Source organism: Abramis brama (assembly GCF_963993115.1).
Source record: "Abramis brama genome assembly, chromosome: 15".
In the NCBI taxonomy this organism is placed as follows: Eukaryota; Metazoa; Chordata; class Actinopteri; order Cypriniformes; family Leuciscidae; genus Abramis; species Abramis brama.
In genome coordinates, this window is record NC_139977.1 from 22,062,796 (window position 1) to 22,084,422 (window position 21,627).

A 21,627-nucleotide genomic window follows, 5' to 3' on the forward strand; every position below is an offset into this window, starting at 1 on the left:
CTGTGTTGAAACACGAGGTCTGCCCGTGCTGGTCACACCAGCCAGTTTCTATTGGCATCAGCACAGACTGAAGCTTCAAAAACTTATGAGTAATAAAAGTTCTTACGACCTCTTCAAAGCTTTATCTATAATGATAACGGTTAAATAATCCCACAGACTGGATGTTTGAGGGCAGTTGAAACTAGGGCAAAAAACAATTAAGCAGATGGAACATTTCTTGAAAGCAGGACTGGACGACAGTTTATTCTAACCAAGCATCTTTGCACATTCCATGGACATTTTCCACCTTGGCGTGAAGAAATGATCAGTTTATGTGCTACATTCACCTTGTTTACAGAAAATAATGCAAGCGTTTACATTTTCCAAAAAAAAAATCTTAAAATCTCTTAAACCAACTGGAGCACCCACTGAAAATCAGACTTTCTTGTGTAACAATACTCACATGAATTACTTTATAAAGACATTTTATGGTATGAAGTAAATATAGCTTTGCATTTAAAGAAAATCTCAAACGTTTAGTGCTTACAATAGAAATCTGAACAGCATGTGAAACATACACCTAACTTTACATCACCAGCAAATAACATTTCCAAACTGAACATTTCTGAACAGAACACAAATATATAAAATTATTATTTTTCATTAAAAAAGTTTATCACTAAATATTTTTGAACAAATTGCACATTTTTTATTTATTTATTATACTTTTCTGTCAAAAAGCTAAATAAAGAAAACAAAAATACTTTGTCACATATATACAAGGTAATTTTCCTCCACAATTTACTTACATAATTTACTTATTTATTTACATAATATATAAGATTTTGGTCCGTTACTGTCAGGAGAACTACTTCCAGAAACTGTTTAAACTGTTATAATTTAATTTTCAATTTAACATTATATGGAAACTTCTTTCAATATTCTGTGCTTCGTATGCAATAGAAATAGGCCGATATCTAAACCAACATGGATAGGCTTTGTTTGCATTCAGCATATTGAACGGCACCAATTTGTCATTACAGCCACTCTGAAGGCATATTTGTTCAGTTCATCGGCACTTTTTTTCTGACAAGTATACAAATCTTTTGTGGCATGAAGAATGAGGTAAACAGTAGCACACAAAATGGCAAAGGTTGCCTGACACACCATATCTCCCAAATTCATTTAAAGTCCACTCAGGATTATACTGTAAAGCACTGCATTCATCACTTGGCAGGACAAGTCCACATTTCCAGGCCATTCCCAACCCTGGCAGGATCACTTCACTGTTTTTACTGAAACAAAAAAGATAATTAGACCCATCTATTTGAACTAAAATTTGACTTGACTTCCTAGCAACCAAGGTCTGAACAGCGTCACAATATATCCACACATGTCAAACAAGCATTTTGGTTATTGTGTCCATACTTTCCTTTACAGAGCTTGCTGTGCACATCTAAAATGCTTTTAGCATGAACTAAGTGAGTATGACTAGTCAAGGTCCTTGTATGGTATGGAAAAACGGTCATGCAGTTTTATAGAGCTTGGTACAAAATACAGATCAATTTCTGATTGGAGCAAATATTTAATGTTATAATAAGATGGACATTTTGTTGAATAAGAATCAGAGAACAAGTGGTTATGATAGTGGATCAAGCAGTAAAAAAAAAATAAAATAAAAATATATATACATAAAAATATATATTCTCTAATTAAAAGGAGAAAACTGGCGTCAACACTTGTGCATCCAAATAAAATTGTGATATTTTGATCTTTAATGCTCAAACTCATAAAAGTTTTGGATTGACATAAGGGAGAGTAAATGATTATAGAATTAAAAATGTTTTGGGTGCACTATCCCTTTAATAAAGGCTAGACAAATTCATCAGATGCCAATATAGACATCCTAAGGGGCCATTTACACGACACCATTTTCAACTGAAAATGGGAAACTTTTTATGCGTGTTGGCTGTTAACTTATACAACGACGTTTTGGTGGCCTGAAATCTGAAAACTTTTGAAATCGTGACGCGATTTTGAGAAACGGGTGATGTAATGCTAATGCGTATTATGTGTGTAGTCTATAGGCATGTAGTGTTTCTTTACAAAGTGACATCGCCAACTACTGGCCTGGCATGCAGAATACAGCGTTTTTAGCTATTTTTGCGGATCCTTGTGAACGGTGATCGTTTTGACAACATTTTCATCTGCACACAAAAAAAGCAAAGGAAAAACATTTCTGTTTTTAGTACATCGTTGTCGTATAAACATACCCTATAATTTTTTTTTACAAAACTATGTCAGATAAAATAAAATATAACACCGATTTCATTAAATACAGTGTAGGAGCCATTTGTTGGATGGTAAAGTTTTTGTCCACTGTGTGGTGCCTGAGCAACAAGTGTGTGGGTTGGTAATTGGGAAGCACACAGTTTTTGACCACACGGCAGAGTAGCTCGCAAGGTGGATTTTTAGTTTTATGCTGTCTATAAGGAATGGCTTTGTGTGTACGTGTGAACAAGGAAAGGCCACAAGTTTTGAGATCATGTTTAATGGAGCACAAGTAATAAAGAAAGACATTTGTTTGTATCTACATCCGTCTGCATGGACTCTGTTTGTATGCGTTCTAAACTTGCTTACTCCTATTATCAACAGCAACGGCATTGGAAAGCCATTACAAAAAGTAAAAAAACTGTGCTTCACTGGATAAAGGAGATCGTCTGGAGTAAAAGTCAACACGTTTGTTTCGACGGACAGAGGGAGGCTGTTTGGATAAAGTCTGTGTTGCTGCACGTGAGGATCGTCAAGATGTCTGGCTGGATTCAAGCCTTGGATTTAACTCAGTGGATTCATTTTGGATTATATTTTCCCCCCTTGCTGGTTTCATCATTGGATTTACGCCACGCGCTCATCTGGCTGTTAAAGGGCCGATCGACTGGATTGTAGGTACGTTGTTGCAGCATTAACATGGCCATGTGATATTGTGCGCACAAAATCGCGTAATTCCAAAGCATTGGTTGCCAAAGACCGACGAACATTGTTTGTGTGTTTGAATTGTATGTTTGTTCACAATTGTTTGCAAAATGGAAAATGAAAGGTCTATGAATGCTAAAGGGTTTAATAAGTCAAATTAAAACCTGCCTAATGTTGAAAACGAGTCTGAAAGATTGAAAAGACCTGTTAAATTAACAGCTAAGGCTTTAATGGAAAAACTTGAGAAAGGGTAAGTTAAACAAGGCTCAGAAACTAATAGAGTTAATTAATAGGTTAATCTATGAAGATAAAGAATATGAACCTGAGGTACGCTTGGCTTTGGAAGATTTTAAGAGGTTATGTTCAGAGGCTAAAGAAGCACATGAGTCACTGTTGGTTATTTTACCTGTTGATGAAGCTGAAAAACATGAAATATGGTTTAAAGCTAAGATGATACCAAATAATGAGTTCATTGAACATGTGAATAAATGGTTATCAGGCACAGTATAAGGTCAGAAAAGCTCTGAAGTGGGTGAAGTATGTAGTGACGTTGGTCTGGGAGACAGCGTCTCAAATGTGTCTCATGCTACCTCCAAACGTAGTAAACGCAGCTCACACAGCAGTTCATCAAGCGGAGGCAGAAAAGGCTGCACTTATGGCACATGCTGCTGCATTGAAGGCCAAACATGCCATTGAAGCTCAGGAGGATTTGAGACAGAAAAAAAGAACAATTGGAGTTGGATGCTCAAATAGCAGCTTCAAACGCAAAGATCGCTGTGTTGCAAAAGTCTGATAATCAAAGCAAATGTTCACGCAATTCAAGTTCAAATCAAGTGTGATTAATGCAACTGATAAACTCAAGTTTGATTCTTCTCGGCCCAAGTGTTTGAATCCCGATGCAAATGAATATGTACCAGTGAATTCAATGCCAATGAATACAGCTGGAGCAGTTGATGTCTCTGCATCGCAAGTTATAACAAAGAATCAAAGGAAAGGATGGAGAAATCAACAAATATTCCACACAGCTCAACAATCTTACAATCTGATCCCCTGCTTGAAGTCTTAAAAAGACAAGAGGAATTAACATCTTATCTTATTCAACAGCATGGAAATCCTCATATCTTACCAAAAAGAGAGATCCCAGTCTTTGATGGTGACCCATTGCAGTATATTGCATTTATCAGAGCATTTGAACATGGCATTGAAGAGAAAACTAGTAATGAAAAGGATGGTTTGTATTTTCTCAAGCAGTTTACTAGGGGGCAGCCTAAAGACCTAGTCTGCAGTTGCCAATATATGGCCCCAGACAGAGGATATGCATTGGCCAAAAGATTATTAAAAGAACATTTTGGTAATGAATTCAAGGTAACTACTGCCTATCTGGAGAAAGCCTTGGGCTGGCCCACTTTAAAGGCCGAGAATGTGCAGGGATTACAGGCTTATGCTTTGTTTTTGCGTACATGTTGCAATACCATCGATGAACTTACATACATGCAAGAACTTAACATGCCTAGCAACATGAAGATTGTTGTAACAAAGTTACCTTACAAGCTGAGAGAGCAATGGAGTGCTCAGACTTGTGAGATTATGGAGTCCAGTCAAGGCAGAGCAAAGTTCTCACACATCGTCGAGTTTGTTGAAAAACAGGTTAAGGTGGCATCTGATCCTGTGTTTGGAGATATCCAGGACAAACAAGGCACATGTAAATTCAAAACCCAAGTGCGCAAGACATTTAGAGGGAATAGTTTCGCCACTGATGTTGCTGTTTCAGTTCCATCTAAGAAAACTGACATTGTGTCATCACAGCAAGGATACGGCTCTGTATCCAAGTCTAATGGAAACTGTTTGTTCTGTGCAAATCAACATCCATTGGAAAGATGTTTTGCTTTGAAGGAGACTAAACGAGACAAGATTGAATTCTTGAAAGACAAGGGAATTTGTTTTGGTTGTCTAAAGACAGGACATACGAGTTAGGAATGTGACAATCGTTTGATTTGTGATGTTTGTGGAGAAGCACATCCGATTAACCTGCACATATATTGCAAGGAGGTAACGGTGAAAGAGTTAGAGGAAAGGCGTAAAGTAGTGTCTGCTCAAACTTGTGGTCATACAGGGGCTGGTAGTGAGAGGAGTTTAATGCCAATCATACCGGTTCAAGTGAAAGCTATTACAGGTAACAACGTGATGCAGACCTATGCTTTTCTGGACCCGGGAAGCTCAGCTACTTTTTGTTCAGAACATCTAATAAACGAGCTGAATCTGAGTGGAAAGAAGGTCAACATTCTTCTTTGTACCATGGGTCAGGAACAATCTGTGTCTGCAATGTTATTGATGGACTGGAAATCAGTGGGCATTCTGCGGTTTCTGTTAACAGAATTTCTGTTGTTAAATTGAAGGAGCTGCTCAACAATTATTTCAATCATGATTTCAGCGAAAGGACTGCTGATGAAAGAGAAATGTCAAGGGAAGATCTTTGGTTTGTGGACATAATGACCCGTACAGTCATGCTCCAGGATGGACATTATAGCCTAAAATTGCCATTCAAGACAGATAATGTCATTACCTGACAACTTCTGTGTTGCTAGGCAACGATTAAATGGCCTGAAAAGGAAACTGGAAACAAACAAAGGGTTTCATGAGAAGTACTCTCATTTTCTTGCTAATGTTGTACTTCAAGGTTATGCAGAGAAGGTACCATCTCACCAACTAGATCGTTTGGATGGCAAAGTTTGGTACATTCCTCATCACGGGGTGTTTCATCCTAAGAAGAGCTTGGAGTTGTGTTTGACTGTGGAGCAACATATAAAGGAACATCACTTAATAGTCAATTGTTGCAAGGCCTTAACCTTAACAATTCTTTGGTAGGTGTGCTGATGAGATTCAGGCAAGAACCAGTATCCTTCATGGCTGACATTGAAGCAATGGTCGATCAAGTTAAAGTGGCTAAAGAAGAGGTTGATTTTCTTCGGTTCTTGTGGTGGCCTGATGGAGAATTGACAAGAGAGCCCATTACATTTAGGATGACTTTTCGGAGCTGTGTCTTCTCCAAGTTGCCTTGAAACAGACCGCAAAGGACAATCAAGCAGACTTTCCAGCTGAGGTAATTGAAACCATCAACAATAACTTTTATGTAGATGACTGTCTGAAAAGCGTCTCTTCTGAGGAAGTGGCCATCTCTATGGTTAAAAATCTCACTGTTCTCTGTCAAAAAGGAGGTGAGATGATGCCATACCATCGATCCTCCAGAAGAAATGGAACCATTGGATTTTTGAATTGGACAGAATTGCAGAATTCCAGGTGAACAGATGTTTTAAACCCATGGAATTTGAACTGCCCTAGCTTGTTTACATCACTTTGTTGATGCTTGCGAAGATGGATACGGCACAGTTTCCTATCTTGAGATGCAGAACAGTACAAACAAGGTACATGTGGCTTTCTTGCTGGGCAAGGCTAGAGTAACACCACTGAAACCAGTGACCGTACCTCATTTGGAACTTAAAGCGGCTGTCCTGGCTGTCAAGGTTGACATCATGCTAAAGAGGGAGCTGCAACTTTCATTGGAAGATTCTGTCTTTTGGACTGACAGCATGACTGTCCTTAATTACATCAAGAATGAGGACAAACGGTTTCATACATTCGTCGCTAATAGAGTGTCTTACATATCAGACAACACAACCTCAACAGTGGAGATACGTGCCCACTAAAGAAACTCCAGCAGATGATGCATCTCGTGGATTGAAAGCAAAAGATTTTCTGAGCAATAAGCGATGGATTGATGGTCCCAGCTTTCTCTGGAAGCCGAGTGAGACACAGTTTCCAACAAGTGATCTGATATTTACTGATGACCCAGAGATTAAAAAGTTGAAAGTCAATGCTGTGGCCTTACAGAATGGACAGAATGCCACAAGTCAACTTATTCATTTCTTCTCAGAATGGAAACGTCTGAAAGTTGCAGTTGCTAGGTATTTGAAACTGCAGAAACTTCTGATGGAGCCGAGTCGTAAACGAAAGGAGCTATCTTTGGAGCAGATTGGTAGTGTTGCTGTAGATGTAAAATTACAGGAATTTAAAGCATCTCTGGGCAGACAAAGTTTGACTGATCTGTCTATGGCTGAGAATGGCATAATTCGTTTGAGTCAACAGGATCAATTCCAAGAGGAAATTGCTGAGCTTAAGGGTAGAAATGTTGGTGTTAAAAGAAACAGTACTGTCTATAGTTTGGATCCTGTGTTGTGTGATGGACTGTTGCTAGTGGGAGGAAGACTTGGTAAGTCAGCTATGCTGATTGAAATAAAACATTCCATCTTGTTATCTAAAGATCAGCATGTTTGTTTGATTATGGTGACTGGAGTCACCATTTTGGTGTGGGGGTGTGTTATGTCCCTCCACTACCTGTGTTTCCTTTTTCTCTGTTTGGCTGCTCTGTTATTGTTTATTATTGTGTGCAGGTGTGATCGATAATGAGTGGGCGGAGAGACACCCTTTAAAACATCAGTCATTCCGTGGAGAGGGTGGAGATCTGTGTTCCGGCAACCACGCCAATGATTGACCTTCCTGCATCTTTTGTTGTAGTTGATCTCCCATATTCTGTTTTGTTGGCAATTTATTTATTCTTTGTTTAATAAACCCCTAGACAAAACGAGTCCAACTGACGTTGCATTCATTTTATGTTGCGGTTAGTGTGCCTGATCGTAACATTTGGGGGCTCGTCCGGTTTTGAATTAAGTAGGAAGTAATGTTTTTGTGAGCGGCTTTTGTTGGTGAGTACCATATATATTTTGGGTAGAGGAGCGTGCACCTCAATAAGTAAGTCATCGGGCAGACACGGAGTTTGCCACTTTATTATTTTAGTTTCATTATTTTTGGTGGTATCCTTAGTCGGTACGTTTCGGGGGTTGTAGTAGACTGCGCAATCGGTCTGCTACGTCCTCACGAGCTTAACGTTTAATGTACACCGGGTAGGGGATCCACTGAAGACTAGTGAGGCTAAGTTTAGTTTTTTGGGTAGGTAAGTAGGGGTTGGGGTGCAGTGAATCTCCCAGTCTTTTGGTACTCGCTTGTTTTGTATGTCGCTTTAGTGATTTGATAATGCACTGTATAATGTAGTGTTTAAACAGGCTGAGGTTGAGTTTAAACTTTTGTTGGCTGCAGAGATTTTTTGGGGGGTTTTAGCCCATTCGTATGTCTAACTTTTCCTCAGCTTGTCAGTATTGTGGCGTGGTTGGTTATGTTAAAATTTTGTGGTCATTTTTTGGGGGATTTTTGATCACTTCGTTTTTTCCCTGTAGTGGTGTAGCAGCCTGTAGTATTGTTTTGTTTATTTTGTTGTTATACTGATCATGTCTATAGTTCAGGAGTTTGCTGAAAACCCCTCGGTAGAGGCGTTTAATAATCTTAAAAAGGAGCAACTTTTGGAATTGGCTACTTATTATGAAGTTGAGTTGTCCGCTTCTGAAAAACGCCTCAAAAATAGCATTAAAACTGCTTTGTTACAAAACGAGTCCAACTCATACTTCGAGACATTCATGAACAGTTGGGTCATAGTGGCAGAAATCAGATGCTTTCCAAGCTCCGGTTTAAGTATTGGATTACAAATGCCAACTCTGTTGCAAGAAAGATCATTTCCAAGTGTGTCATCTGTAGACGTTATAAGGGGAAGTTGGGTGAACAGAAGATGGCAGACCTTCCAGTGGAAAGGATCACCCCTGACCTGCCACCTTTTACTAACATGGAGTGGATTTTTTGGGGCCCGTTGAAGTGAAAAGGGGACGAAGTAAAGTGAAATGCTATAGAGTGATTTTTACTTGCATGGCAAGTAGAGCTGTCCATTTGGAAATGGCATACTCGCTAGATACAGACTCCTGCATTAATGCCTTACGCAGATTTGTCTGTAGTTGTGGACAGGTCATTCACATGAGGTCTGATAACGGGACGAACTTCATCGGAGCTGAGCGGGAGTTAAAGGAGGCTCTCACTGCATTAAACAACGAAAGGGTTCAAAGGGCCTTACTGCAGAAGGGAGTTCAGTGGAGCTTCAATCCTCCTACAGGCTCTCATTTCGGTGGAGTATGGGAGCGCATAGTTCGAATGGTGAGACAAATTCTTTGTGCAGTCCTTCGACAACAAACATTGGATGACGAAGCCCTGCAGACTGTCTTGTGTGAAGCGGAAGCTATTTTGAACGATCAACCTCTCTCTAAACTATCCAATGATCCTAATGATTTGGAAGCCCTCATACCAAATCACATTTGGCTTATGAGAGGAAATCCTGCATTGCCACCTGTGTTGTTTGAAAGATCTGATCTGTATGCCAAAAAGAGATGGAGACAGGTGCAATATATTTCCAATCTCTTTTGGAAACGATGGGTACAGGAATACTTACCCTTGTTGCAAAAGAGACAAAACTGGAACAAAGAACGAAGACCCCCAGAGATGTTGTGATTATTGCGGATTCTAAAGCGCCACATGGTTCATGGCTACTTGGAAGAGTCGTGGAGACCTACCCTGACAACAAGGGTTTGGTACGTTTAGCAACGTCCAATTAGAACGTCCAATTAGCAAGCTTTGCCTTTTATTTGAAGCATACTAAAAAAGGGCATTCAGCAGTGTTTAAGTGTTTGAATTTACTGTCCTCTACATACATTTTTACAAAACTTGAATTGGTATCTATGGCTCCATTTTGTATGAATTTGTAATTATGTCAATATGTCATAATCAATTAAGGGGCCGGTGTGTAGGAGCCATTTGTTGGATGGTAAAGTTTTTGTCCACTGGGTGGTGCTGTAGCTGTGTATAATTAGAGCACCTGAGCAACAAGTGTGTGCGTTGGTAATTGGGAAGCACACAGTTTTAGCTCAGAGTAGCTCGCAAGGTGGATTTTTAGTTTTATGCTGTCTATAAGGAATGGCTTTGTGTGTACGTGTGAACAAGGAAAGGCCACAAGAAGTTTTGAGATCATGTTTAATGGAGTACAAGTAATAAAGAAAGACATTTGTTTGTATCTACATCCGTCTGCATGGACTCTGTTTGTACGCGTTCTAAACTTGCTTACTCCTATCATCAACGGCAACGGCATTGGAAAGCCATTACATACAGGTTCATTTAAAAACAGATAAATGTGGTTTGTACTGGGGGTGGGAATCACGAGGGGTACCTCACGATAGGATACGATACATGGCTCACGATACCGATATCACGATACAGCAATTCTGCGATAATCAATATATTGCTAGACAATCCTATAATGACAGATTACCATATCTGTCCAACTATGAAAACAAAATGCTTGTGAAAAGGTTAAGTCCAGGTTTTCTCTCTTTATTCAAATCCAAACTGTTAGAAAACAACACAAAAAGTTTTTCAGTCTGTAAATTAAATTAAACATTTAAAGTAAATTAAACATTTTCAATGAGATCAGGGTAATGGAGTTCCAAGTGTCTTTGCATGTTCATGGTATTACCAGTGCACTTTACTTTTACCAGGCAGTTCTTGTTTATTGCGTACTCTGTTGATTTTGTTTGTCCCATCAATGGTATAAAAGCCGAAGTGCATCCAGACTTTGAACTTAAACGTGGCTGAGGCATCTATTATTTTACTCACACTGCTGTCTGCCATCCCGTTAAAAACCTCTTTTTCTTAGGCTAGTTAATTTATGTTCACGCTTCCTTCATTCATGTTTTGAGTGCCACCTCGAGGAGCCATAAAGTAGTGATGCTAGGAGCAGGGAAATCTATTTAGAGCACCTTATTTTATTAATATATAAAATATTGATATTTGGCGCCAGTGTAATGATTCTCGTATCACACGGAGAAGGACAACGATATATCGCCCCATCAATATTTTGTCCCACCCCTAGTTTGTACTGAACACAATGTGTTTTATGCAGTGAAATATTAGTTGCAAACAGCATGAAGAGACATTCAGAAACCAACAATAAACCAATTAATTAAAATATTTTGTTTTGTATGATAAACAATTTTGGTATTGCATTGGGTTGTCACTTGATATCCGATTTAAAATCAGATTCCTAAACTATAAGAACCACTGTTTTACATGATCTGAACAGAGAGTGGCCCTAATGCAATACGCGGTTAATGCAAAATGAATGAGGCAAGAGAAGAATAAATACTCACTTCATACAGCATTAGTGTCGCATGTGTCGACCGGAGCAGCTAAAGCTTCATGTGCATTTAGTGAATTGAGCTTCTCATCTTCATCACTTGTTTCCTTTTTTCTCTTCTTCTTTCTACATGGTTTATATCGTTTACTGTGAAACAAAGTAGGAAGACGGTAAAAAGAACAACATTTAAGACTAAATAAACACTGAAGACCGACACTTGAAGGTACAATGCTCTTAATAGTGTAACACATCACTCACTGTGTACAGACGCATATGAAGACAATGAGCAAAATCAGAAAGACCAATCCTGCGACCACACATGCGATGACTATTTTTCTTCGTTCTGCCACATGGTAATTAAGATCAAGATATTCGCACCTAGAGCCAATATATCCCGTTTCACATCTGTGCAAAAGTATAAAAAAAATTATTCAACTTTTACTTGAGCTCTGATTGGCTGAGTGATGGACAGGTCAAAGTCTCACCTGCATGAAGGAGTGTTCTGCTCCTCCACAAAACGGCAAACACCATGGATACAGTAATGCTTATATTCCTTTGGACACTTAGAGAAGTGACCACTCCATTTGTGGTCATCTTTTGAATCTGTATAGATTTAAAACAGGGATACATATCACCATCAAACATGTAAACTAATGTTCAAAAGTGCAAGATCAATCATTTCTTAATGTTTTTGAAAGCTGTCTGTTATGCTCAACAAGACTGCATTTATTTGGTCAAAATACAGAAATATTGTTAAATATGATTACAATTTACAGTTTTCTATTTTAATATTTTTTTAAAAGCTGAATTTTCAGCATCATTACTTTCCAGTGTCAGATGAACCTTCAGAAATCATTATAATATGATGATTTGGTGATCATGAAATATTTCTTATTTCTATCAATGTTGACAACAGTTGTGCTGCTTAATGTTTTGTGGAAACTATGATACTTTTTTCAGGATTCTGAAGTTTAAAAAAGCCTTGTGTTTTAGTCTAGCCTTGTCATCATTTGATGCTGTAGTCCACTGCTGTGAGTTTCATGTCCATGCCATACTTAGTCAAGTTAATGTTTAAGCTATGTTTATTTTCAAGTTATTGCTTTGTTTGTGCACTTTTTGAATTATGGAATAAACTGCATTTGGGCTCAGAAAACTGACTCGACTTCAGTGGATCCGTTACAGTCTATATATTGTGCATCCTTAAAATACAGAGTAATGTAATTAAGGTTGCCCGTTTACTCATTTACAATATTTTGTGTGTGTCGTTATACAAGGCACTGTAAAAGCCAAACTCAGTTCAAAGGACTGAGCTAGAAAAGAGACCGCTCTACAGAAACTGAAACTTGAGCTCTGACTTCAGAATGAACTAAAAGTTGAATGGGAAAGGGTCTAATTACAACCTCTGGCAACATGTAACATGATCTGATGATTACCTGCTATACAGAGAAGCTAAACTTGAGCTTGAGAGTATTATCAGTTCTTAAATAAAATTACAAGGTTTGAAGGGGACTAAGAAGCTGAATTATTATTATAACAGTCCAATTTTCCTCAGTGAACAGATTATAATATCCTTCATGTTAAGCAAATGCTTTGACAGAATTTTGTGATCAAATAACACCATCTTTTTCATGCTATAAAAATATATCTTAATCTAATACCCTATTTATCCCCTCAGCTGGTGGTCAAGCTATCAAGACTTTTATGTCATGCCCAGTGGAAATGGAAAATCTCTCAAACTTGGCTAACCCATTATTTGAGAATAACAGGTTGGGGTGCCATTGATATTTACCAGTGCAGTTGCTGCTGTTGTCATGGGGATTGCAGGACACAGTCCCATTCGCCTGTGCATTTGTGATATTCCATTCAGCCTGGGAGTATTTGCATAGGACAACAGCTGAGGGCAGACAACAAACAAATCACAGGTGGCTCCATGCATGTCTCCAGAACTGTGGCATTAGATTGCTTTGCAGGATTCCAGGCAAATGTTACACTGGGTTACAGGCCTCTTAATCGTGGTTAAACTTTAAAATCCCTCCCTCTATGATTAACCAATAGAAGGTCTTCTAATGTGATAAACTGGATTCCAGTGCTAAAAATAGAAACTGGCATAACAGTGTTAAATAAGTTAGACTCTCAACTCTTGATATCACGAGCACATTAATAAATACAAGTAAATAAAGAGCTATTTAAAGAAGGAAAAGTTGGCAAACGGGTACTTCTACAACTACAAGCTGCTTTGTAGACAAACAGAGCACAGTTTAAGGCGTTGAATACAAAGCAACAATGGTGAATCGTACCTGTGATTATTGCCCAAATCAACATGCGCGTCCTGTCCATTTGTATTTCGCGTTGCGCGTTAAACTGAAGACTTCGATCCCCGTGTTGCTTCAGATTCAGTTGTCATGTCGTTCATTTTAGAGCGATTATTTTAGTCGCTAATAACTTTTCAGCAGTCTTCCCAAAGTTTCCTTTCGGGTTTCCTCAAGCTTCGAGGAGAAACTAGATTGACTAGCGATTATTAAGGCGTGCGTGGGAGGTGCTAGTGAGTTTTCCCCCGCCTTTATGTGTGAATGACTTTGGGATTTTATTATTATTATTATTATTATTATTATGCCTTTTATTAGGCATCATATTGATGCATATTGCATAAAATTGAGCATTCCCTATAATGACATACAGATACCATATATCATTACTTTGTTATGACGCTTACATTGCAAAAACATTTCACTTTCAATCACAGATTAGCTACATTTAAAGATTACAAATAAGGCTACATGTTTTCTTTTACTTTAGGCTACTTTTTTTTTTTTTTTTTTTTACACAAGAAAAATAGTTTTATATAATAATAAAAAATTGACATCCCTTGCAGTAGACCACGCATTGAAAGCCCCTGGTCACAAAAAGTATAGCCATAGGCAAAGAATGGCAGCAAGGTTTAGAGAGAGAGAGGCCAAACACACATTCAATTTTTATTGAGGATTTTTATTGAGTGCTGAAAATTGAATGACCTATATCACACCATAGGCTATGACCTTGAAGTGGAGTACCCAACTCCGACAGCTTGTTGAAAAAAGAAGAAATCTCAGAAGAAAAATTAAAAAGAAAGAAGTCAGAGGCAGAACGTTTTCAGATTAGCCTATTGAGCCACAAGGGGGGTCGGGGGAAGTTCTGACAATGTTCATTTATTTTAAAGGCTATATGATTTATTAACAACCAACATGTTTACAAGAACGGGGAAAATTTAACACAGTTCATAATTGTGTGCCCTAGGCATCAAAAAGTTTGAAAACCCCTGGTTCACTGAGTCATTAGTGTGTATACTTCAGTCAGGGTAGCCCAAGGGTAAGCCTGAGTCTCTGACGTTGCCTAAATCCCCTCATGTTTCCAGACGGCGCCTCTTAATGAAGCTGAGAGTCTGTGGACACACCACGCTGCTGGAGTGAGGACCTGTGTTCATTGGCCGTGGGATTTCTCGTGGGAGATGGAGAAGATGTGTGACTGGCAGGGGTCGCCAGAGTCTGCTCTCCCCGTCGTACACAAGCCGTGTTACCAAGCTCCACTGCAAACAACGAGCCCTTCAGCAAATGCCAACTTAGCACAGACACCGCAGAGCTTACGACGCGCGTTCATGAGAGATGCATGTCAACCATATTTTCAGTAAAATGTGTAGGCCAACTCGTATGGTACAGACTGATGGCATATTATTTATTTATGTATTGATTTATAATTTAGAACTGAACAAGTAATAGGCTACAATAGACTATAACAACAACAGAGATATCTTGAAAACAAAGATAAAACAATGTGAGGAATATATTTTCACCAGCTAGTTATGTATATACTACTTTACCCAAACTTTAAAAGTAAAAATCAAAGGGTTTTATGCTTCTGTAAACCATAATTAGGACATTATAAGATACTAAATCATAATTATTAAGAAAACAGTAAAAATTGTGTGATAAAAAGGTCATAATTATGACAAAAATTCAAAAAACAGTTAGGACATAAAAAAAATCTACATTTCGTGATGTTATTTTTATTTTTTATTAAACGGTCAATATTTATTTCAGAATTTTGACTTTTTATCTCATAAATTTGACTGTCATACTTATGATTTACCATAGCATGTTTCTTTTTAAATGTTTTATTTAATCTTTTGGGCAAAGGGTATGCCAAATAAAAGATAAAGGATTTATCCCAAACTAAAACCTCAAAATCACCAACAATGAATAATGCCTGAGGTCTCCATTCATACACAAACTATAATGTAGCCTCCAAAATTATTCTTGACCAATTCAGGCTCTCAACTGTAGTAAACATCGCCACCAGGTGGGCAAAACCACCCACTGCAAGGTTTTGTCTTTATCCACTCATTTTCATTCACAAAATAAGTGTTTGAGTAATTTAACCTTTCCATATTTGTCTATAATTTGGAAATTCTCTGCAAAAAGATTTTTAAATCCCCTTGTTAAACTGACAGGTGGCTTGCGAATAAAACACTATTACAAGAATAGCTTCCCTCTTTCGGACATTCAATGGTTTATTTTAGATGAGGTTATGTTCTTTCAATACAATGCTCTTTAAATATTTTTTTTAATGTTAAATGTTTAAAAGACAAAACTTGTCATACAGTAACAATCCTCCTCGACATTTAAATGAATTGATTTCTTTCACAGATTTACACAAGCATCCAGAGCGTAGCCTACATTTATCTGTACTTAACACCAGCTGTGTTCTCACTTAAGCCCAGATATTTCAATCCTCTAACACAGACTCTCTGCTACAATCATCACCACACACAGCGTAACAAGTGCTCTAAAGTCTGTCTTTGAAAGGATTCTCAAAATGTCTCAACCATTAAATTTAGCTGCATGTAGTGCTTTGCACACACAGACGTGAATCACACAGACAGAAAATGACTAAGAATCAAAAGGCTTGATTGCTATATAGAAGAGGGCTGCCTGTCTGCACAGACACTCAATCACTTCGATATGTCAAACAGCTCGATATTTATAATAAATATACATTTTCATAAATAGAACATGCTGATTTCATATTGAGACTGATTAATTTCATTCAATGATGAAGTTCCCTCACATAAATAATCTCAAAGCATAATATTTTGTCATTGCGCATTTTGTGTCCCTGATTCTCCAGTGAAAGCAGTCTTTATCTGCGCTCATTTGCATACTGGAGCTCGTGCTTCAGTCAGAACATAGAATGCAAATGAGAAGCCAGGCAGCTTGATGTGTGCTCCAGGTGGCAGCTCACGTCCCTCCAGTGGAGGAAGTGTTCGGTCATCCACCATCTTCAGCACTTGCCCATTCAATTTGACTGACCTAGATATGGACAAAAAGTGGGATTTAACAATCTTTAGGTTGTTACTATGATAGTTGATGCATAACATTTTCAAATGCTTTAATAATTTTCAACTCAAGTCACCTTTATTTATATAGTGCTTTATACAATACAGATCGTTTCAAAGCAGCTTTACAGTGAAAATGATGCATTTCAGCTGAAGTCAGTTCAGTGTTGATTCAGTTCCATTGTAAAGATCATCAATTATTAAACTAGTTCATAAAAATGATGTCTTTAGCTCAGTTCAGTTCTCATAGAATAGCGTTGATACAGTCAGATCAATAATATTGAATATTAAGTGTTGAGTGTCAACTAAGCAGGTTCAATAAATGTTAGGTTTACATTTATATGAATAAATAAGAGAAATGTGTATATATTAGATCCCGTAGCTGGTCACAATTTATTTTTAATCACATTTCTGACTGATTTTAACCAGTCTTGAGGTGATATTAGAAGTGACCTATTAAAAGTAAAACAGTGGTTCTAATATTCTGCTAGCAAACAGATTTATAGGAGTCCAGTCCAAACATTGTGAGATCATGAGACATTACCTGGAGTAAAGGCTCTGTTCTCCGGCCTCAGCCGACTGTAGAACAAATTCTTCAATGGTGCTGTTGGCCATATGGGCAGGCAGACTAATTGTGGCTTCATTTTTGTTTAGGTTTAAAGCAAATAAGGTCACAGCACCTTGTCTGTAATGTGCACTGGAAATGATATATGATATGTCAAAAATGATTAACCATTGTTTCTTTAAAAAATAAATAAAATAAAAAAATATTGTGAGCAGGAGAATAAAAGTACCTTTTTCTGTTAGTGCAATGAAGGTATACCCGTATTGGTTTCTTTAGTCCAGAATTCGTATGAACTTCTGCTTTTAAGACTTCTGGACCAACAAGCCTTTTGTAAAGCAATGATAGCCAGTAATCCTGCCATATGTATAAAATAGTTTAAAAAATAATAATAATACTAATTGAACAGTCCAGAAAGATCAAACACATAAGAAACACTTACTGGAAGGGGATCTAGGTTATCATCCACTAAATGGTACGTGCCGGAACCAATTAATACCTGTCTGATAACGACATCCAAACCAAGCTTAGCAGCAAGTCCCAGTTTGTCCAGCCACCTTTATTAAACAGAACAGATTTAAATATATTTTAATTTAAAATAAGCATTTATTTAGCTAGGATGCATTACATGGATCAAAGGTGATCGTAAAGACATTTATAATTTTACAAAAGATGTACATTTCAAATAATAGCTGTTGTTTTTGTACTTTCTATTCATCAAAAAATCCTTAAATGTGGCATGGCTTCCACATAAATATTAAGCAGCACAACAGTTTTCAAGATTTATAATAATAAGAGATGTTTAATGAGAACCAAATCAGCATATGATTTCTGAAGGATCATGTGACACTGAAGACTGGAGTAATGGCAGCAAAAAATTGTTTTAAAATGCATTTAAAAAGAAAATGTTTATTTGAGATTGTAATAATATTTCACAGTATTACTCTTTAACAATATTTTTTGATCCAATTAATGCAGCATAAAAAATTCTAGCCCTAAACTAGAAAAATTAATTATAATTACTATAACTTAAATGCAGAACCATTTCATTTTCTAATTACAACAAATGGAAACTCATATATAAATAATAGAGAACTGCCATTTTTTTTCCATTTTTATTGTCATTTGTATAAACTGATTTAAAAGTAAGAGAAAATGAGAAACACTTAATATTTAAAATCAACTCAATAAAACACACCCCCTCCCTTCATTGCTCCGCCCCCAAAATGCACAAACACACAATGCAAGTGGATGTCTCATTATCATAGTTGAAGCAAAGCAAAATAATGCTTCACAAAAAATAATGTGAAGATGACAGATGAACGAACGACAAGAACAATAAATAAACATCTCTCTGCGTGTCTTATGTCTCTTCAGCGCTGAAAAGCTTTTCTAATATTGACGTGGGTCCTAAAGCCCTTGCCTGATCATAACCCTTCTGTTTTCAGTGATATTACTCTGCACTTTTTTGTTTATGTTTCTCAGCCATCTACAGTCTTTCTTCAAATCTCGCTCGCTCACTTACTCTATCACGAGTGGACACGCCCCCTACTGCTGATTCGCTACAAGTGTTTTGTGGCGCTCGCTCTGATCCACTTTCAATCGTGTTTCTCAGAAATTGCTTACTGCACCTTTAAATCCACATTAAAACACACTGGAAGCTTTAATTTACTGATGAACTTCAAACTGGTCTGAAGTGGGGAAAAAATGAACTCACATGAAACCAGCAACAAATGTGTCTGATAGACCAAAGGCACCTCCACCATATGCCGAGCTTGTCTCTCCCAGCCAAACCTTCTTCCCCGGAGAAACAGATTCAGTGGTCTGAAGGCAGAATGTTTATTAGTTCAATTCAGTTCATTTATCTCTCTATTTCTTCCTGTTGAATGTGAGAAATTTGGATACCACTAGAGAGTTCTTATTTTAATGTGTCATGCAGAATTACTCTGGTACCTCGAGGACCTCATTGATTTTTGTTGCCAGAGTATCAAGCACATGAGGGTCAAGGAAATCCTCTAAAGATGTGTCTCTGCCATTCACATAATAGCTGTCAAGGAGGAAAATGGAAAACAAGTTCAGTACAAAGACTCAATTATTTGAGATTTTTGTAAAAGGAAATAAATCATAACTTACTGGTGCCAGGTGCATGCAGTAATGGCCTCTGCTCCAGACTCCAAAAACCTATGAAAGTAAATGTTAAACCATGTCACCTTTATTTGATACCCAAATCTATAAGACAAGAAGCTACTCTGAAAACATATTTAAAAAAAATAACTTTTCTCTGAACACTAACCCAGTTAACAAATCTTTGCGGTGATCTCGTGGCTGACCAATATCTGGTCCATATAGACCTGTTGAGTTGTAGACCGCGGATTCCTGAAGGATTTGATGCAAATGGACAAAATCCTGACCGAGCTGGTGCCCATCCACTCTGATCCCAGCTTTTTTCTCATAGCTGTTGGGCTCTAAAGCAAGAGATTTAATGCTGAGAATTCAACTTAAATAATTAAAAATAAGAATTTCAAGACTAATCAAAAAGAAATATCCCAAATCCTACCATTCCCCAGCTCCCAAGACATCACATACTCCCTGGACTCACAGTACTTCAACAGAAGTTCTGCATTCGCGCTGTCCCATGTGTTTTCACTGGTTCGAAGCAAAGCATTCAAACCAAAGATGAGGTCCAAACCAGAGCAGTTTGCAAAGGCATACAGCAGGTCGACAGCATATTCTGGAAGAAAGACAGACACTTGATTTTCTCTTTGACAGTTTTAATTTTTGATATCATTAAAAATATGAATACATGAATACAGGGCTCAACAATAATGATGGCCCAGGGCCAGTCTGAGAGAGTTTCGGATCAGTTGATGGACTCACAAATGTTTTTGTGATGTATTGATCAGGTTGTTGAATTAAATATGTTACTAAAGCAACTTTACAACTGATCATGGAAACATAATATATACATTTTATTAAAAATATAACTATCCCCCTGTTTCACAGACAAGATTTAAGCCTAGTCCCACACTAAAAAGCATGTCTGAGCTGTTCTGTTTTTTTTTTTTCTAAGGCATGCTTATAAAAGCCACTTAAATGCCCTAATTGAACTAAGGCATAATCCTGGCTTTATCTAAGCCCTGTCTGTGAAACCAGTTCCTATGTATTTCTATGACACATACAAATATGGGCCAGAAGGAAGGACTGCCATTTATGTGGTGCTAGTGTACATTGTTTTGTTGAACTGACTCATGATAAATTCCCCATTAGGTAATAATTTAACAGAAATGGAATTAAACTTACCAGAGAATTTTGTCTTTTTGTATTTTCCCTCTAGTTCCTCTTGAAGTAAAGTCTTTGACTGTAGGACCCATTCTTGCTTTAACCTATTTTCCAGCAATGGAGGCAATTCAAGTCTCTTACATAAATTTCCTGTAGGAATGACATCAGATGTGCGTATTAAATAAATCATATAGCCTAATAATAATATAAAAAACACAAAAATGGGTAAATATTAAGTGTAATGTCTACAGTGGCCATAAAAAGTTGTATATTATCGCTTTATCATTAAATTAACTTATGATTATTGGTCAAAACCTTGACAAAAGAATTTGGACAATACTGGCGACTTCAATGTCGGATGTGGAACATCAGTAGTTACGAAGAAGACAGTGTGAATGAACTGACTTGCACTAAAATAAACTTGGACCCAGCTGGTTAAAAGCCCAAAGCGAAAGTTCAAGTGTCCAAATAAATTTGAGGGCAACGACACAATTGAGATACAACAGGCTATTTATGGACATTGTAGTACATTAGTGTGAATCACTTTACTGTTCCCTCATTAAGCAAAACTGGAATCATGCTGTTAAAGTCAGATGACAACACACCGCAGTCAGCTTTCTGACTGGAGGATGTGGTTTACTAACTCATGTATTGACGCTAAGTGAAAGAGTTTACCTAGAACAGGGGTGCTGCTGTTTTCTCTTGCTTGAAAATATCTTCCGCGTGGGTTGAATTTCATAAAATCTTGTTTGGTACCTCCAAATCGCAGAAACGCTGGGATCAAGGCTTTGGCGAGGGTTCTTAACTTCGGTGAACTACATAAACATCATATCACGTCTTTTAAAGTTACATCACAACTTTATTTATTTGAGGTCTGCTTCAAGAGAACTTTTGAAGGACTTACTTCAGTAGGTTCATGAACTTCTCCTCGGCTATTAAACTCGCATCTATAGCCACAGAGAGAAACCTTTCGTCCACCCTTCGGACAACATTGGACAGATCCAGATCAACACGGATGGACTGAACATCTTCGACTGATATCACTTGTTTGGCCTCGGCACACAATGCGCGAAACAAAACAAGAGCGACAATCGTGGAAACTGCTGTGGATGCAGGCTTCATCTGTTCAATCTGCCGGTGTCCTCATTCAGTAGTTGACTGCATCTGCTTCACGCGCTCATCCGAAATTAGAGAAATACATATATTTTTTGCCACTGTCAAACACCAACTTCCTTCTTTCTTTCGTTTGACTGTAAATAGCAACCAGTTTATGACTAACATTGTTTGAATGACTCCTGGGCGTGGCTTCAGCTTATTTATTTTTTTGCATACCTTACCTGATTGGCT

The 21,627-nt window shown here is 37.7% G+C and overlaps 2 protein-coding genes across 2 annotated transcripts; both read right to left on the bottom strand.

Moving 5' to 3' along the window:
- Nucleotides 1–213: 213 nt before the first annotated feature.
- btc (betacellulin, epidermal growth factor family member) lies at nucleotides 214–13,627 on the bottom strand. Its single transcript, XM_084136407.1, has 6 exons — nucleotides 13,369–13,627; nucleotides 12,861–12,965; nucleotides 11,557–11,674; nucleotides 11,330–11,476; nucleotides 11,085–11,218; nucleotides 214–1,274 (listed from the first exon to the last, which is right to left on the bottom strand). Exons 1-5 carry the CDS (start codon nucleotides 13,406–13,408, stop codon nucleotides 11,086–11,088), a joined length of 543 nt encoding a protein of 180 aa, XP_083992533.1. The 5' UTR covers nucleotides 13,409–13,627; the 3' UTR covers nucleotides 214–1,274; nucleotide 11,085.
- Nucleotides 13,628–14,237: 610 nt separating this feature from the next.
- Nucleotides 14,238–21,584, bottom strand: hpse (heparanase). The gene is made up of 12 exons (XM_084136573.1): nucleotides 21,185–21,584; nucleotides 20,956–21,095; nucleotides 20,302–20,430; nucleotides 19,559–19,732; nucleotides 19,295–19,466; nucleotides 19,135–19,182; nucleotides 18,955–19,048; nucleotides 18,719–18,825; nucleotides 17,444–17,558; nucleotides 17,234–17,358; nucleotides 16,984–17,136; nucleotides 14,238–16,413 (listed from the first exon to the last, which is right to left on the bottom strand). Exons 1-12 carry the CDS (start codon nucleotides 21,400–21,402, stop codon nucleotides 16,254–16,256), a joined length of 1,635 nt encoding a protein of 544 aa, XP_083992699.1. The 5' UTR covers nucleotides 21,403–21,584; the 3' UTR covers nucleotides 14,238–16,253.
- Nucleotides 21,585–21,627: the final 43 nt, after the last annotated feature.

Coding starts and splice junctions, on each gene's coding strand:
- btc (XM_084136407.1), bottom strand. CDS start 13,408: ATGGACAGGACGCGCATGTTGATTTGGGCAATAATCACAG. Junction 11,477..11,556: donor CAGAACACTCCTTCATGCAG/GTGAGACTTTGA, acceptor ACTTTTGCACAG/ATGTGAAACGGGATATATTG. Junction 11,219..11,329: donor TTCATATGCGTCTGTACACA/GTGAGTGATGTG, acceptor TTTGTTTCACAG/TAAACGATATAAACCATGTA.
- hpse (XM_084136573.1), bottom strand. CDS start 21,402: ATGAAGCCTGCATCCACAGCAGTTTCCACGATTGTCGCTCTTGTTTTG. Junction 21,096..21,184: donor AAGTTCATGAACCTACTGAA/GTAAGTCCTTCA, acceptor ATGTTTATGTAG/TTCACCGAAGTTAAGAACCC. Junction 19,467..19,558: donor GTCTTGGGAGCTGGGGAATG/GTAGGATTTGGG, acceptor CTCTTGCTTTAG/AGCCCAACAGCTATGAGAAA.